At 44.2% G+C, this 16,329-nt stretch overlaps 1 protein-coding gene and 1 long non-coding RNA gene across 2 annotated transcripts; one reads left to right on the top strand and one right to left on the bottom strand.

Moving 5' to 3' along the window:
- Positions 1-337: 337 nt before the first annotated feature.
- FAHD2A (fumarylacetoacetate hydrolase domain containing 2A) lies at positions 338-11,284 on the bottom strand. The gene is made up of 8 exons (XM_036751808.1): positions 11,104-11,284; positions 8,242-8,492; positions 3,952-4,168; positions 3,141-3,200; positions 2,419-2,581; positions 1,209-1,317; positions 953-1,040; positions 338-757 (listed from the first exon to the last, which is right to left on the bottom strand). The coding sequence occupies exons 2-8, from the start codon at positions 8,484-8,486 to the stop codon at positions 695-697; spliced, it is 945 nt and encodes a 314-aa protein (XP_036607703.1). The 5' UTR covers positions 8,487-8,492; positions 11,104-11,284; the 3' UTR covers positions 338-694.
- LOC118843997 lies at positions 10,029-11,811 on the top strand. The gene is made up of 3 exons (XR_005009946.1): positions 10,029-10,504; positions 11,072-11,141; positions 11,264-11,811. It is a non-coding gene; the product is annotated as an uncharacterized LOC118843997 (long non-coding RNA).
- Positions 11,812-16,329: the final 4,518 nt, after the last annotated feature.

Genomic DNA, 16,329 nt, shown 5'->3' with positions numbered 1-16,329 from the left:
ATTTAGTTATACTCTCAATTCCTCTAAGTTTGAATTTGGGTAATTAGATTTCTCTGCTTGTAACAAAGGCCTGACTATCTGGTCTTTCCTAAAACCTCTCAAGGTTTGAATAAGTATCAAGTACTCCCTCTTCCCCTGTTCCACCACTGTCTTTTTAACGTGGCTTATTTATTAACTCTCCATTTCTTCTCTTTTCCTCTATTCTCTGATGAGGTTACCTCTGGTAGCACGGAGAGTATTCCAGTCCTGTCTGAGGTCCCAATCAGCTTCCTCTGGAGAGAATTACTCCAAACCCATTCCCGAAAGGAAGATGAACAGAGAAGCAGAAGCCAGGGAGTTGCCATCATTAAAGGAAATTTATTGATTAGCAGGATAGTTCTTTCTCTCATACTGACTGCAAAAAATCAAAACCAAACCCAAAAACCCAGAAGAAACACCCAGTATTCAGCACCATGGGGACTTCCCTTTCTGTACAAGCCTGGAATCTTTGCCTGGTTGAGAAGATGCTGGTAACCAACCAGACCCTGGGGATGTTCCATGTTGCTGAAGGCATTCAACAGATCACTTTCTTCCTCTTTGTAATATGAACTTCTCAATGGCTTTATGCCAAAGAAGAGGTCGAAAAAAGAGTTGTGGGGCTGATTAGCAAAGACTGGCTAAGAAACAGAGCTTGGAAGTCCCAGGAATAATGGCATCACACCACATTGTTGATGATGGTTCCCAATCCTTCAATCTCACATTGGACTTCATCTCCTTTCTGTAACAGAGAGAGCAGTCACTACACGGTTAACTGTCTTTCTACTCTGGAACCAGTCTTGCTCGTTTCCTTGGCTCACAAGCACTACAGATAAAGGACATAAACAATCCCCTTGATGAGATATGAGCCAGAAATCAAGGAGAATTTGAGGTGCTCTCTGGCTTTTGCTCTATTTCCACTACCCGGCTAACATACCTTAAGATACACTGGGGGTTTCCTAAACACACCAACACCTGGTGGGGTCCCAGTCAGGAAGACGTCACCAGGATACAGAGTGACGAATCTGTAGGAGAGCAGGGATCGAGGTTAAATTTCTTTGGCCTCTCAGGTTCAGGGTGAGAAGAGCTAGGCTCATCGACAGGGAGTCTGAGAATGGCAGGGAACAGACTAGTCAGGATAGTGCTGTCTCCCACTCATAAAGCTGGGATAGATAAAACACAGTTCTACTTACTGTGAGACCCATGCTATTAGGTCTTCCGTCTTAAACACCAGTTGGCTGGTATTACTGCTCTGCACCACCTCCCCATTCACTCGGCAACAGATCTTCAAGTTGTGCGGATCTGAAATGATAACAACACCTTAAACACTTAGGATTCTTTCTCTGTTAGGAAGAGAATTATCCACATTTCACAGATGGGAAAACTGAGGCATATAAAACTTAAGTAACATATCCAGGTTAACAGTCTTCAACATTTGCTAAAAAGTTTCTGTGTGCAGAACAATGTACTATGTTCTACTGGAGATTTTTCTTTAATTAGAGGATTAACACCTTGCCTTCAAGACTAGCAGCAGAGACAGCTCAAATACACATATGACGGTAACTTAAGAATGCTTACATATCATGAAAGACAAATTAAGATGAATGCCTCATTTATTAGGTAGCTATTTTACTTAAGTGAATTTTTCAGATATCTGAATTTATTCCTTTTAACTTTTTTTCTTAATTTTTTAATGGCTACCTTTTAAAAACTTTTTACACACTTTCATTAACACCATATAGTGAACATATTTTCAACTTTTTCTTGATGACTCAATTACTGTGCTATAAAATGATGAAGACCCCTGTATTGCTGAAGTCTGGAAAACTCTGCTCCTAAAGTAAATTGGCCAAGATAACTGTGTTTTTATAATTCTTTGTTTACTTTCTGTAGGTCTTGGGAAACCAACGCTTCTCTTCAGTGACTGCCTTATTACCCACGAAAGTCTGAGGGCCCAGTGTGGGTCCACACATCTCTAAGTAAGTGCATGGGCTCTGTGACAGCCACTATCCTTGCTATTCACAGGTTGTATTCAGGTTGCTTCCTTGCTCACGACTGTGTTCTAGAAAGGTGAGCTAGTCTTCCCTCCAGAGAAGTGGGACATTACTGTAAATAAACACAGCACGTGGATGGTAGTATTGGATTAAAATCCAAGTCCCATCAACTCCTAGTACAGTAGCTGACCCAGTATGCACAGGTGACACATGGGAGAGCGATCCTAAAAGCCAATAGGGGCAGTGGGAGAAATTCCAGCAAATCCATCCCCCAAAGACCCCTGCTTCTGACACCCAGGCTCTCTGGAGTTCTGCCTCGGACTAAATAGAACAATGGCCCAGTTAGAATGCAGTCCTTCAGACTAGAGCAAAAGGGAAAGGAAGGGAATGGAGAGGCCCAGGGTCCTACCTGCTACACAGTCTTTGGTCACCAAGGCAGGACCCAGAGGGCAGAAGGTGTCGAAGGTTTTCCCAAGCAGCCACTGCTTTCCATTGCGCTTCATTTGCCAGTCACGAGCACTCACATCGTGTGCCACAGTGAACCCAGCCACATGAGCCATGGCATCTGTGGCCTATTGGGGGGGGAGGGGGTGGAGACTGTATGAAGGTAGGCTAGGGGAAGTCCTAGCCAGACTGGGAAGGGACGCTATAGGAAGCTCCTCATCTTCTTTACAACTTTTAGACACTTTGAGCTGCAGAGAGCCATGAGAGGTTAACAACTCGCCTGGGTCACAGACCTTCCTGGTGCCAAGGCCAGCTCTCCATCCCCTCTTCTAGGAGCAGATTGGAGATTAGGTAACTGACTACGCTCATGCCTCTCAGTAAGAGATCTCAAAGCCCTTTCTCCACAATAACAGGATCAGTGCATTACACAGGGACTCCTGCTTCTGACATTTGGCCTTAAACTGAGCCACAGACAGTCCCTAAGGAAGGGGAACAAGGCTAGGCTGGAGACAACAGACAGGTTAAGACTAGTTATATTCCTGCATGTAACACCTTGATGTCATGGTTAGCTGCTCTCAACTTTGGGGAAGAGAATGATCAGGATTAACAGTAACTAAGTAACTGGAGCCTCTCCATCAGGGTTAGGGAGCAGCTGCTTAGCCTCACATACAGCCCCACTTCTATTACCTTAATATCTTTGCCTTTCTTTCCAATGACAAAGGCCAGTTCCACTTCCCAGTCCACCTCCTGTAAGGTAGGAAAGCAGAATTTTGAGTAGTGACACTTCCATCGGCTATATTTCTCTTCTCTGGAGCCTTTGGGAAATGCCTTAGGGCTAAGGTTTTAAGACAGTGGCATTCAGAGTAAATAAATAATAACAACGACTAACAACTGCCCAGATTTGTAATGGTGCTGTGAGGTTATAAGCCTATTTCTATTCCCTGAAGCCCTCAGGAGACTTGGGATCTGAGGCTAAGAAGCTGATGTGCTACCGACGGCTATCTGGCCACATTCACAATCATCCATCAACCAAAAAGGACTTGGGACTCTGAGACAGAAACAAGTCCCAAAGAGGAATTCTAAAACATGTTTTGAGCAACAGTAGCATCAAGAGAACAAACAGATAGCCTCCCACTGTGACTACTTTGAATGACAACACCATATTCAGGTGAATAAGTTCAATCATGTTTACTAACAGTCAGCCTTCTATCACCCTTCAAAGGCCCTGTAGAATCTAATAGGATACAATAATAGATCTAATTCAGAAATGAACAGCCTTGAACTTCAGGTTACACATGTGGCTTAATGATCACTGTTCTAAGACCAGAGAGCCCTTGAAATCTAGGCTGAGTAAGCTGGACAAGCTAAGAAGGAAAGCATAGGAAAGGATGGGGTTAAATTTTGGGGGAGGGAATGGAGCAAAGGGCTAGAGTCTATCTAGGAGGGGAATTTTGTGGTGAGGTGGGCGGGAAAAGGCAGGAAGGAGCATGACATTTACTTTGCTCTTAGAAGGCAGGACAATGTCATCGTAGGGCCCCACGATAGAGCTACCAAACTTGCTGAAAATGATGGGCTCTGTGGGCACTGGCACGTTCTGTTCCTTGCAGTGGTCCACATAGTTCATTCCCACACACACCACTTTGTCTGGCTGGGTGATAGGGGCCAAAAAAGTAACCTCTGACCGTTTCAGAACTGGCTGCTTAGATTCCAAAGCCCTGCAGAAAACAAAGCAGAAAGGCTGAAGGAAGACAGTGAAGATGGAGTCAGGAATCAGGAGTTCTATTTCCAGATAGAGAACTTTTCTTTGCCACAATTAAATCATTTGATTTTAGCATACATTTTATATTACATCTATCAATAAAAGTTTCCACGTTAAATATTCAAATTAACTATCATTTCATTTCCCTAACCTAATTCCTTTAATCTAAAGATCTCAAAGCATTTTATGGACCAGATTGAAAACGGCTGAAGGTAAGACAGAAAAGCTTATCTTGTCCCTTGTATGCGGGCCTTATGGTCCAAGGGACCTTTCCACATTGAGTTTCAGGAAAAAATTCTACAGTAAAAGGTGATCTGGCTTTACCTAGGAGGGAGTGAAAGGGTCTCTACCATAACAAAAACATGGTAAAATGGGTACTTTCAAGGAAAATAGATACTCTATATGCCTCGATGCTGCCCCTAAGCTCTGTCTCTGCTTGCTTTGCAAAATCTCTGCCATTTTATGCCTGCAGAAAAGCATAAGGACCAAGCCATTGTGGTTCAACTAACAGAGCTTCAGAAATTTTAGCCAGAGGGAAGACAGTGGGATTGCACGCGTGCATACACACACATATACACACACACACACACCCAGAAGGACTAGAAAAGCAGCAAAAGATTCCTGGTGCAGGCCAGCCATTCCTGTGCTGTTTTGTCATCCTCCCTCCAGGCCTTAAATGTGGGTGCTGCAGGTAGCCTTCTCTATCTATAGTTCTCCCTTGATGATATCCACCTAATTGCGTGGCTTCATTTATTATCTTTACGTAGCAGAATCTTTATCCCCTCCCTCAATGTCTCTCTAGAGCTCTAGGCTCATTTTTCCAATTGTTTATCAACCACCTCCACCTGCATGTTCAACTAGCACCTTAAAAATCAACATTTCCAAAATTAAATCAATCTTTTCCCCAAATTCTCCATTTCTGTTGATTGCCTCACTATGTACCAGTCACCAAATCTCAAAAACCTCAGTCATCTTTGACTCTTCTCTCCTTTATCCCATGCAGCTCCTCAATCACCATATCTGTGGATTCCATCTCCACTTCTGTCTCTTGCCTTGATGCTCTTCTTTCATTACCATTTCAACCCCACTAAGTCAGCATCTCCTTTTTTCTCTTAGGTTTTTGCAGCAGCCTCCTCTTTAGTCTTCCTGACTTCGGGCTATCTTCTCTTGAATGGAGCCTTCACATTTCTTCCAAAGTAATTTTTATAACTGATTACTCAGAGCACATCACACCTCTAGTTTAAAAAAAAGATGATTTCTCAATGCCAACTGAATACAATATAAAATCTTTAGCCTGAGAGGCAAGGCCCTCCACCATCTGGCTCCAAGCAATGATTCCAGCCGTGACTCATAATGAACTGCTCTGGGTCCTTCATTGGCTGTCTGCTCCTTCTGGCTCTTTTCTCTTGCTTTCAACATCTCCCATGCTTATAATGGACAAAAATTCGCAGCCTGCAGCTTCAGCTTGTGGAGTTCATCCTTTTCTCTGAGTCCAAACTCAGGGACCACCTCCTCAGAAAGCCTTCTTTCATCACCCCTGATCCAAAGCTGAAGGCATCTCTCTTACCTCAAATTTCTCATGGTAGGTTGTTAGCCCTTAGCTAACATTCTGTGATGTGGGGCTGTCGTAACCTCAGTGGAACAGAATACTTTGCACAAAACTGCCATTTAATAAACATTTCTCAATAGCAAACAATCAGTAAAAAGTAAATTCCTTTTTCTTAATTCTAGTCATGGAGGAGTTGGAATACTCCTTGCTCTTCACCGCTGCTTCCAAGCTCTCCATCAACCACCATCGCTCAGTAACATCTCTTTCTTTGAGGTTCTCACTTATCACCCAATCGAGATTCTAGTGGCTGCTATTTATCAATCTCCAGGACATTTTCCTTCCTTCCTCAATGACCCCAGATGCTGCCCTCATACTAAAGCACTTCAACGTACATATTGCTGTGCTCTTGAATAGCCACCCTAACCTCTCAGTTCCTCCATTTATTCTTTTCTCATGACCTACTCTTTTACCCACACATGCCCTTGATCTTGCCATGACCCACAAATGCACCGCTGCCATGGTCGTGAACTTTGAAATTCCTTTATCTGATCACAATCTGTTGTCATTCCACCTCTCCTTCTGCCTTGTGACCCCAAAACTTGTTCTTCATCCTCAACACAACTTCTAACGTTTCCATGCCTCGCTTCTTTCCCTGGCCATTAGCCCAACACTGGCTACACTCTCCTCCTTTACCCCTTAGTGACCCAGTTCAACTCTACATTGTCCTCTTCTCTAAAGCCCCTTACTCCTTCATCCAAGTAAAGATCTTATCCTACAAAGCCTCAACCTAGGATTACTCCTACCATCTACGGGCTTTGTACCTACTCACATCCTACTCATGAAATCAGAAAACCATGCTGACTGGATATACTACAAATTTATGTCACATAATCTCAACTGGGCCCTCACTACTGCTAGGCAATCCTTTTACAACTCCCTGATAGACTCACTATCCTACTTACCACAGTGGCCTTTCTAAACCTTTTTAACTCTCCTCAAACTTCCCATGGCTCCCCACTCACCTAAGAATTTTGCCTATCTCACTGGAAAAACTGAGGCCATTCACCATGAGCTTCTACCCTCCTCCTAATCACAAATCACGAAGGATGCCTTCTGCTATATTCTCCTCCTTCACCCATTTCACAAAAAGAGGTGGCCATTCTTCTTGACAAGACTAACCCCTCTACAAGCACAAGTGATCCCTTTCTATCTATTCTTGTCCAGCAGATTGTCTTGTCTACCATCCCCACTCTCTCACCAATTTTCAATCTCTCATTGTCCACTGACTGTTTCCCTATTACCTACAAACACAGCCCATCTCCCCCATCCTCAAAAACCCTCTCGCTTCATCCATCCATCCATCCATCCATCCATCCATCCATCCATCCACATGTCTCCTCCATAATCTCTTCTCCTTTTTGTGGCTAAACTCCTTGAAAAAGCCATCAACAACTGATGCCTCTACTTCCTTTCCTCTCACTCCCTTAACTCTCTGAAGTCTGTTTTCTGAGCTGAAACTACCTTCTCCTTGATATTCTTTTCTCTAGGTTTTTGTGACATTGACGTCTCCTGATTCTCCTCTTACCCATATGACTGCTCCTTCTCAGTCTCCTTTCCTGGACCCTCATCTGGGCTCACTGACTCTGGGTGACCCCCAAAGCTCCAAAAGGCCCTTGTGTCTTCTACATCTATTCTATTTCACTTGGTGATCTCTCACCTTTATGAAAATGATTCTTAGATCTGTCTAGCTCTAACCTCTCTGCTGACTTCTGGTCTCACATCTCTAATTGCCTATTGTATATCTCAAACTGGATATCCTATTTACATCTTAAACTAAACATGTCCAAGACTGATCTCATTATCTTTCAAACCCTCCTCTCATCCTAACTTCCCTAGAACTGTGGAGGGTACCAGCATCCTCCCAGTCACCCAAGCTTACAACCTGGGTGTCACTCTTGACTTCTCAATCGGCACCAGTCCACCTCACCCCACATCCAATCACTCCTCTTTCTGTCACTTCTACCTTTGCAACATCTCTCCTATGTGCCTCCTTCTCTCCTCTGACACCGCCCACACCCTGGTCCATCTTCTACAAGAAGTCTTCCCCAGTCCTCCTTAATCTTTGTGCTTTCCCTCCAAGATTATCTCCACTTTACCCTGTATACATCCGATTTATACATAACTGTTTACATTGTTTGCATGCTGCCTCCCCCGTAAGCTCCTTGAGATCTGCGGCTTTTTTTTTTGCCTTTCTTTGTATCTTGCATGCTTTGCAACGTGTGCGGCACATAGTAGGTGCTTAATAAATGCTTACTGACTGACTGAATTTTATCTCTGATCTTAGTCAAGAAAATAAGAGATCAAAAAGGGGGCTTAACTTGGATTTGTACTAGTTTCACACTGATTCTCAATGAAAATCTCTACTTTTTTTTTTCTAATCTTATCATACTGATGGGCACAGTAGAATTATTTATTTCTACCTTTTTGCCACAGAGAAGGCAGTTTCTCCTTGTTCCAGGAACTCCCTCATGGTCTTGGGCAGGCTGGAGTCAAAGGCATTGAGGTTAATCACCCCACCACCATCCTTCTCCTCGAGTCCCAGGTGAGGTCCTTTCAGGTGAGGGGTTTCGAACTGGACCAGTCTCATGCCTCTGGAGATCTGACACACTGCCTTACGATTCTGCAGCAGAGTTCTAAGCAGAGTTCTTGAAACAGGCACCAACATCAGAACCTATAAGGGAAATAAAGTATAAACAGAAACAGAGAAAAAATAGAGAGAACAACCAGACCAGACAATACTACAGAACCTAATTATTTATTAATCACCAAAAAAAGAAAGGAGTCTATATCCTGAAAGGGTGGTAGGTGAGATAAGGCATGATACACGAAAAACTAGAGAACAATATGAGGCAATACATGGCCATGTGATGGATTGTGTGATAAAGTGGGAATTGGGAAGAGAGAATGTGAACAGGGCAGGCTTCAGGGAGAGAGACCCAACACTTTCTCTTGGAATGGAAATTAATAATCTACACTGGGGAGCAGCTAGGTGGCGCCCTGGAGTCAGGAGGACCTGAGTTCAAATGCGGCCTCAGACACTTGACACACTTACTAGCTGTGTGACCTTGGGCAAGTCACTTAACCTCAATTGCCCTGCCTTCCCCCCTCCAAAAAAAAAAATCTACATTGGGTGGCATGGGCAAAGGCAGGAAGGTAGAAGCGTACGGGACAATGAAGAAGTAACCTAACGGGAATAGATATAGTATTTTACTCCCTGGAAAAGATGATGGTTATCTGCAAACTTGAGAGAGTTTTCATGTATTCCCTTTCCTAAATTATTTATGAAAATGTTTAAAAGACCAGTTCTAGCACTTATCCCTGGAGAATCCCATTACTTTTACTTCTCCATCCAAAGAACCATTCTTCTATCATGTCCCCATCCATGAAAAATATTCTCTCTTTCCCCCTCCAAATTCTAGCTACTCAACTTTTAAAAATAGCCTTCAGTACAAAATCTGGTCAGGGCTTTTGGGAAGTCTAAGTAAATTTCATTCCTTGATTTTCTGTGGCTCACATATTTATCTACTCCCTTAAAGAACACTAGAACATTAGTCAGGCATGATTTCCCATTACAGATTTGTTTAAGCTCAGTTAATGCCTAATGAGGCCAAGGACAGTGGTTTGATTCCTGTGCAGGCAAGGTATTTTCGCACAGAAGACTGCACTCCTAACTACACAGCCAGCTGTCCCCACTGGTCAAAAAGCATACCAGAAGAGAGAGATGTTTTCACGCTGGAAAAACAATTAAAAAATACAAAATTTTCTAACTGATGACCCACACTTTTACAAAATATTTAATAATGCTGCACTGCACAAATGCTTCGACCCCATAAAGTTCCCAAGAGAATGTAAAGATAAACCTGGGGGTACCAGCCCTGGAGTCAAGAGGACCTGAGTTCAAATCCGGCCTCAGACACTTGACACACTTACTAGCTGTGTGACCTTGGGTAAGGCACTTAACCCCAATTGCCCCTGCCTTCCCCTCTCAAAAAAAAAAAAATAATAAACCTGACTGGGAAGTTGGATGTACAAGGGCTGAAGCCCAGCCTGCCTTAAATGCAAGGTCAGCAAGATGCTCTAACTACCAGCTCCCTTTGTGCCAAAACCTCTAGACAGAAGGGAAACTTTGTTCAAAGTTCTGGGATAAAACAGAATCAGTTGCTACCAAAGGTCATGATGAAAGTCCAAACTTAAAAGCAACCTTTTCTGGATGTCTTCTGGAGGCCTAAACCTTTTCTTGTTTTCTTCTTTTTTCAGCCCTGTACCTTCATCTTCCTCAGCCCTTTCCCTTCCTTCATCCACATCCTCCCGGACACTGGCCCTGACCATCTCCCTAAGGTCCCTTCCAACTTTAAATCCTGTGACGACTGACATTCACACAGCTCTTTAAGGCTTGCTGTGTGTTATGTGCATTATCCTCCGAGTTTCACAGCAACCCTGTGATCACTACACAGTTTGTTCTAACTGGACTACACTTGCATCAGACCAGGAGCTTCCTCTACCAGTGAAGGTCCGCACTTTCTCTGTAACTTATGGTCTGGGGACACCGAGAGGTCACATGAATTGTCCGGGATCACCCAACCAGGGGGAGTCACACTAGAACCTAAGGCTTCCCGCTCCTGAAGCCAGCCAGCCAGGACACCTCGCTGCCTTCCTATGTTTGACACGGGAGGCCCGGGGAGGGTAAGTGACCTGTCCTGATCGTGCAGCTAGGATCGGGGACTGGATGTGAACCCACACCTCCCAAGTGCAGCGTTCTTCATGGCTCCAGTTCCCTACACCGACCCCCCACCTCCCCAACCACTGCTGCGGAGAGTGGAGTGGGCAGTACTGATTGCTCACCTACCCAGGAGTCCGGCCTCCCCTCCCGGGGAAAGGGAAACAAGTGTGGTAGAGGAAACTGAGGCACAGGCGGGGTCGCCAAGAGCCTGGCCCCTTAGGGTTTCAGGGCTGACAATTCAAACCTGGGGTGAGGGTGGGAGGATGTGGCAGGGGAGAGGGGAAGGAGCAAGGGGCAGAGGCAGGGGCGGGGGCATGAGGTGGGGGAGGGGTACTGGAACAGGGGCATGGGGTGGGATGGGGACGGGAACACGGGACAGGGGAGAGGGGAAGGGACAAGGGGCAGAGGAGGGGCGGGGGCACGGGACCAAGGGCGGGGACATGGGGCAGGGGGAGAGGGCAGGGGGCATGGAGCAGGGGTATGGGCGCGGGGGCACGGGGCAGGCCGCCCTCTCGTCTTCCCTTCCCCAGCCTCAGCGTGAGCAGCAGAAGGAAAGTCTTACCTGGCTCCAGGCGGCAGCTTCTGCGGCTCCCGCGCACGGTAATGACGTATTTAGGGCTGGTCGGGGAGGAAGAGGCCCAGGGTCGCTGGGGGCAAAGGTTAAAAGGTTGTGGGAGTGGGACGTTTCTGGGTAACCTCTATCAACAACTGCCGCACCCCAGAACTACAACTCCCGAGAGGCTGCGCGCTTCCTCCCTAGGCTCCCGGCAAGGCTAGCCAATCGGAGGCCGGGAGGGGCGGAGGCCTTCTGCAACGTCACGGCCCCTCAGCAGCAATGAGAAGGCGCCTCGTCATTCCTCCACAGAGAGTCCAGATGCCAACGGCTCCGCCGCAGCTCACCGCTCTGACCGTGAAGGGCTGAGCTTCCGCAGCCAGCGTTTGTTAAGCTCTCCTTGTGTACGGAGACCCAAAACTTAGATAAAACGGTGTCTGTTACTAACACACCTTTTGAGAGGTCCCTTCCAGTTTTGTTTTGGAGAAGAAGTGCTGACCTGTATCCGTGGACGGAATTTCTCACACCTATACGAAAAAGACACACCCACGATAAACTGTCAAATAAATCCTTACATAATAAGTGTGTTAGAGAGGTGCAGGAGAGTGGGGAAAAGCCATGTGTAGTCTGAGGGGGGAAGGTCGTTAAGTACGGGGGGGAGCGTGGTTAAGTCTGAGAAAGCTTCATAGAGTAGGTGACTTTTCGGTGCAAATCGACTTTTAATCAGCCTATGTGCGAGAAGAGAGGCATCCTGGTCTTTGGCCTTAGAGACAGGGAAGATTGGGTTCGAAGCCTACCAATAATTCCAAACTAGTGGCGTGACCTTGCAAGCAACTCTTTAGGACTAGAAGGGGCAGACGATCTGCCTCAGTGTGAGGAGTTTCCCAAAACAATGAAATTACGAGTCCAGGTTCTACCCCAGTCCCCTAAAAGTAGGGAAATAAATACAAGATAACTCGTATCAGGGTAACTTGAGGAAGGAACAAACACTATGGAGTGGGGGAGGTTCGGGAAGGTTTGCAAAGAGCTTGGGATCGGAGCTGAACCTCAAAGGATGATAGGGATTCTCGGGTGCGAGGGCAGGGGTGGGAGGAGAGGAATTAGTGAGTGCCAGATATGAGGATTGCTTGGGGCAGATGAAAGGAGACGGGACATTGAATGAGTGTGGAGAAAAAGTGATCGTCTGACGAACTCAGAAGGCTTCCTCAAGCCTCTTTTATTGCAGTATTTCCTCCCTTATTTCCTGTTCTTGCATATAGTTTGTACATAGCTGTTTCCACGTTGCCTCCCCCATTCGTGTGTAAGCTCGGTGAGGGCAAGGACTATCTTTGGCTTCTTTTTGCAGCCCCAACACTTAGCACGGTTCCCGACACATAGTAGGTGCTTGATTAATGTTTATTGATTTGATATTGATAGAATATTGATTGGTTGCTAATGGGAAAAGGACTGGATTTGGAATCAGAAGACACAGATTTGAACTCTGACTTGGCTGCTCCTTCCTCTGATCCCACCACCACCCTGGTGCAAGCCCCTATCACCTCATTCCTGGACTGTTATTACAACAGGCTGCTGGTTGATTTCCCTGAATCAAATCTCTTCCCACTCCAGTCCATCCTTTACTCAGCTGTCAAACTGATCTTCCTAAAGTCCAGGTCTGACCATGTTTACTCAATAAACTCCAATGGCTCCTTATTACCTCCAGGATCAAATCCTTTGTTTGGCATTCAAAGCCCCTGAAAACCTGGCCTTCTTCTACCTTTCCAGTCTTCTGACCGTTCCTCCCCCTCCTTCCAAACATGTTTACAGTGAGACAGTGACACTGACCTCCTTGCCATCCCACAAACAAGACACTCCATCACTTGACTGGGCATTTTCACTGGCTGTTCCCCAAGCCTGGAATTCTCTCCTTCCTCATCTCCATCTGCCAGCTTTCCTAACTTCATTCCAGTGCTAGCTAAAACATCACTTGCTACAGGAAGCCTCTCCTGATTTCCCCCTTAATTGCCTTCCCTCTATTGACTATTTCCATTTTATCTTGTCTGTAGCATCTGTGTACATAGTTGTTTTCGTGTCTTCTCCCCCTTTAGATTGTGAGCTCCTTGAGGGAAAAGACCATCCCTTACCTTTCTTTGTGTCACTAGTGCTTGGCACAGTGCCAAGCACACAGGCACATAGCAAATGTTCATTGATTGCTTACTGTTTTAAATTTTTAAATTTATTTTTATAAGCATTTGTTATTTCTCCTTCCAACTGCCCTCTTTACAAAAGAATGCTTTTTTAAATGAAAAGATAAAACCGTCATGACAAATATGTACAGTAGAGCAAAGCAAATTCCCACATTGGCTGTGTCCAAAAACACAGGTCTTCTTGTTCATTTTAAGTTCATCAATTCCGGCAGGAGCTACACGTTTCATCTTCTGTCCTCTGTCCTTTTCCAAGGCAGCTAGGTGGCACACTGGTCCTGGAGTCAGGAAAACTTCAGTTTAATCCTGGCCTCAGAGACTTACTTACTTACTCTGTGACCCTGGGCAAGTTACTTAACCTCTGTTTACCTCAATTTCCTCAAATGTAAAAAGGGGATGATAATTGCATAAACAACCTCACATGGCTGTTCTCAGAATCAGATGAGATAATATTTGTAAAAAGTGCTTAGCATGGTGCCTGGCACATAGTAAGTATTATATAAATGTTTATTCCCTTCTCTCCCCTTCCCCCTTTGGACTTGTGGTTTATCATTGCGTTAATTGGCGTTCTAAAGTCTTTCAAAGTTGTCTTTCTCTAAATGTTGTAATTGTATAAACTATCCTGGTTCTTCTCAGTTCACTCTGTACTACTTTATAGAGCATTTCCCGGTTTCCACTGAAACTTTCTACTTCATCATTTCTTATGGCACAAATATATTCTATTACATGCATATAACATAATTTGGTTAGGCATTCTTCTGGAGATGCCTTAGATGGGCATCTCCTTAGTTTCCAGTTTGGGGTTACTACAAAAAAGAGCTGGTATCACTATTTTTGTACACATAGATCCTTTTTGCCTTTCTTTGATCTCTTTGGGAATACAGGACTGGTAGTGGTATAGCTGAGTCATTGGGTATGCACAGTTTAGTAACCGTCAGGACATAGTTAGAAATGGCTATCCAGAATGTCACAGAAGTTCCCAAAGTGGGCAATACCACCCCCTGGGGGGGTGCTGGAACAATGGGGGGAGGGGCGGTAGTAGCCTCTGATGCAGTTAGAGGCATTGAATAAAAATAAGGGGGCAGTGGAAGCAAAAGGGAAAGAAGAGAAGAAAATTTTGAAAAACTTTACGTGTTTCTCAAAGTTAAAGTTGTAGTGATTACATTATTTTCCAAATAAACACACACAATGCAAGTATAACCAATCAGTGGTCAAATCTGCTGACAGGTCTTAACAGGCAAGTGTTGGCAGGAGAACATGTCATGCAATGCTGGGAAGTCCAACAAGCATTGGCAGAAATATGTGCATGTAATGACTTGTTTATAATATGACACCATATGGTTACATGATACAGTATTGTGTCATCAAAATTTCAATGCAGGAAAAAACCCACAAATTTACAATAAATTATTAAATTTAAGATGTCATTTTTCAAAAAAAAAAGGTTTTTTTTTAATTAAAAAAAAAACTGTTAACAGGTTAAAGAAAGTAAATTTCCAGGAGCGTACTAAGTAACTTTTTTTAAAGGGGGTGGTTGGCCAAATAAGTTTGGAAACCTCTGGGCTAGACCAATTCACAGCTCCATCAACAGTATATTAACTGGCCTCTCTAATATTTGTTATTTTCCCTTTTTTTCATTGCTAATATGATAGGTCTGAGATTATTTGGGATCTGGAGAATTTTTTTCATATGGTTGTTGATAGATCTGATTTTTTCTTTTGAAGGTTGCCGGTTCATATCCTTTATTTATCTATTAGGAATAACTCTCTGCTGCTTACTGTTGATGTAACCCTGAACAAGTTTTAATTTCTTAGGCTTCATTGTCCTTCTCTGTAAAATAAGGAACTAGATTAGAGCTCTAAGATACCTTCCAGCTCTAAATATATGATCATTTCATGATTCATAAGTAAAATAAAATAAAGATGTAAAAGGTAGGATGGAATCAGATTTTGAAAGACCTGTGCTAGGCCAAGGAATTCACATTTTATTTTATATGTAATAAGAAGCCCCTGAAGACTTTCAAACAGGAGAATAGCATGCTCAGAGCCATGCCCTGGGAAGATTATTATGGGAATTTGCAAAGGATGAATTGGAGAAGGGGAAAGTTGGAATTGGAAAAACCAACTGAAAGGTTATTACTATGGTCTAGGCAAAAAAAGACAAACACACACACACACACACACACACACACACACACAGAGAGAGAGAACATGAACATTTTTAAGTGTTTACTATGTACCAAGAACAGTGCTATAAACACTGGGAATACAAACAGAAGCCAAAAAAAGATAGTTCCTACCCACAAGAAGTTTACATTCTAATGGGGGAAGACACACATAAAAGGGAGCTGGGAAGTAGAGGCTGCATGGAAGAGGGTGCCCACAACAGGGGAAAACTGATTACCACATGGGGACAAGGTAGAGACATCTAGAGAGTCAGAAACAGAGCCAGGAGAGAAGTGAACATGGATACTCTGGGCTCTTCATGAAATAGTAATGTTAAGCAGGTACTCACCAATCAAAGGAGGGGCCACAGGGGCCAAAACATCTTCAAGATGAGAAAGCTATTCACCTATAGAGTCAGAAGTAGATGCAATAGTAAGGGTAAAAATAGATTTACAAAGAGGAAGGAAGATGGAGAGATGGAAGCTCAGATTATGATAAAGGAGAAGAATTTCAAAATTCAAGATCATGAAGATGGAATGGTTTGGGGTGAAGGTTTTTCATGTGACCACCTCTTTGGGAGAATGAAGTAGAGTGGAGATAAAGGTCATGGAGTTGAGGAGGTCAATCAATTGGAAAAACAGGTTGTCTTGAGACAGTAACAAGTTGAATATTTAATTCTCCCAGGGTAAAGGCAGAGATTGGAGTAGGCAGTGAGACTGTGAGCTAGGTACTGAATTCCTTTAGAAAAGATAAAGAGTAGCTGAGAGGCCAGCAGACCTAGGTCAGATTATACAGATGGATGAACAAACGCCCCAAAGAGAAGAATTATTGAGTAATGGTGGCAGAGGAAGGGTCTGGAAGTGGGCTGGCCACTTTATTAGAATGCC

This window comes from Trichosurus vulpecula, chromosome 3 (assembly GCF_011100635.1).
Source record: "Trichosurus vulpecula isolate mTriVul1 chromosome 3, mTriVul1.pri, whole genome shotgun sequence".
NCBI classification, from domain to species: domain Eukaryota; kingdom Metazoa; phylum Chordata; class Mammalia; order Diprotodontia; family Phalangeridae; genus Trichosurus; species Trichosurus vulpecula.
Note: the sequence above shows the minus strand (reverse complement) of the source record. Positions and strands in the feature narration are given on the sequence as shown.

Excerpts from the sequence above, each read along its gene's own strand:
- FAHD2A (XM_036751808.1), bottom strand. The coding sequence starts at position 8,486 with ATGTTGGTGCCTGTTTCAAGAACTCTGCTTAGAACTCTGCTGCAGAAT. Across the intron at positions 4,169-8,241 it reads GCCTTCTCTGTGGCAAAAAG|GGCTTTGGAATCTAAGCAGC; the intron begins GTAGAAATAAAT and ends TGTTTTCTGCAG. Across the intron at positions 1,318-2,418 it reads GACCAAAGACTGTGTAGCAG|ATCCGCACAACTTGAAGATC; the intron begins GTAGGACCCTGG and ends TTATCATTTCAG.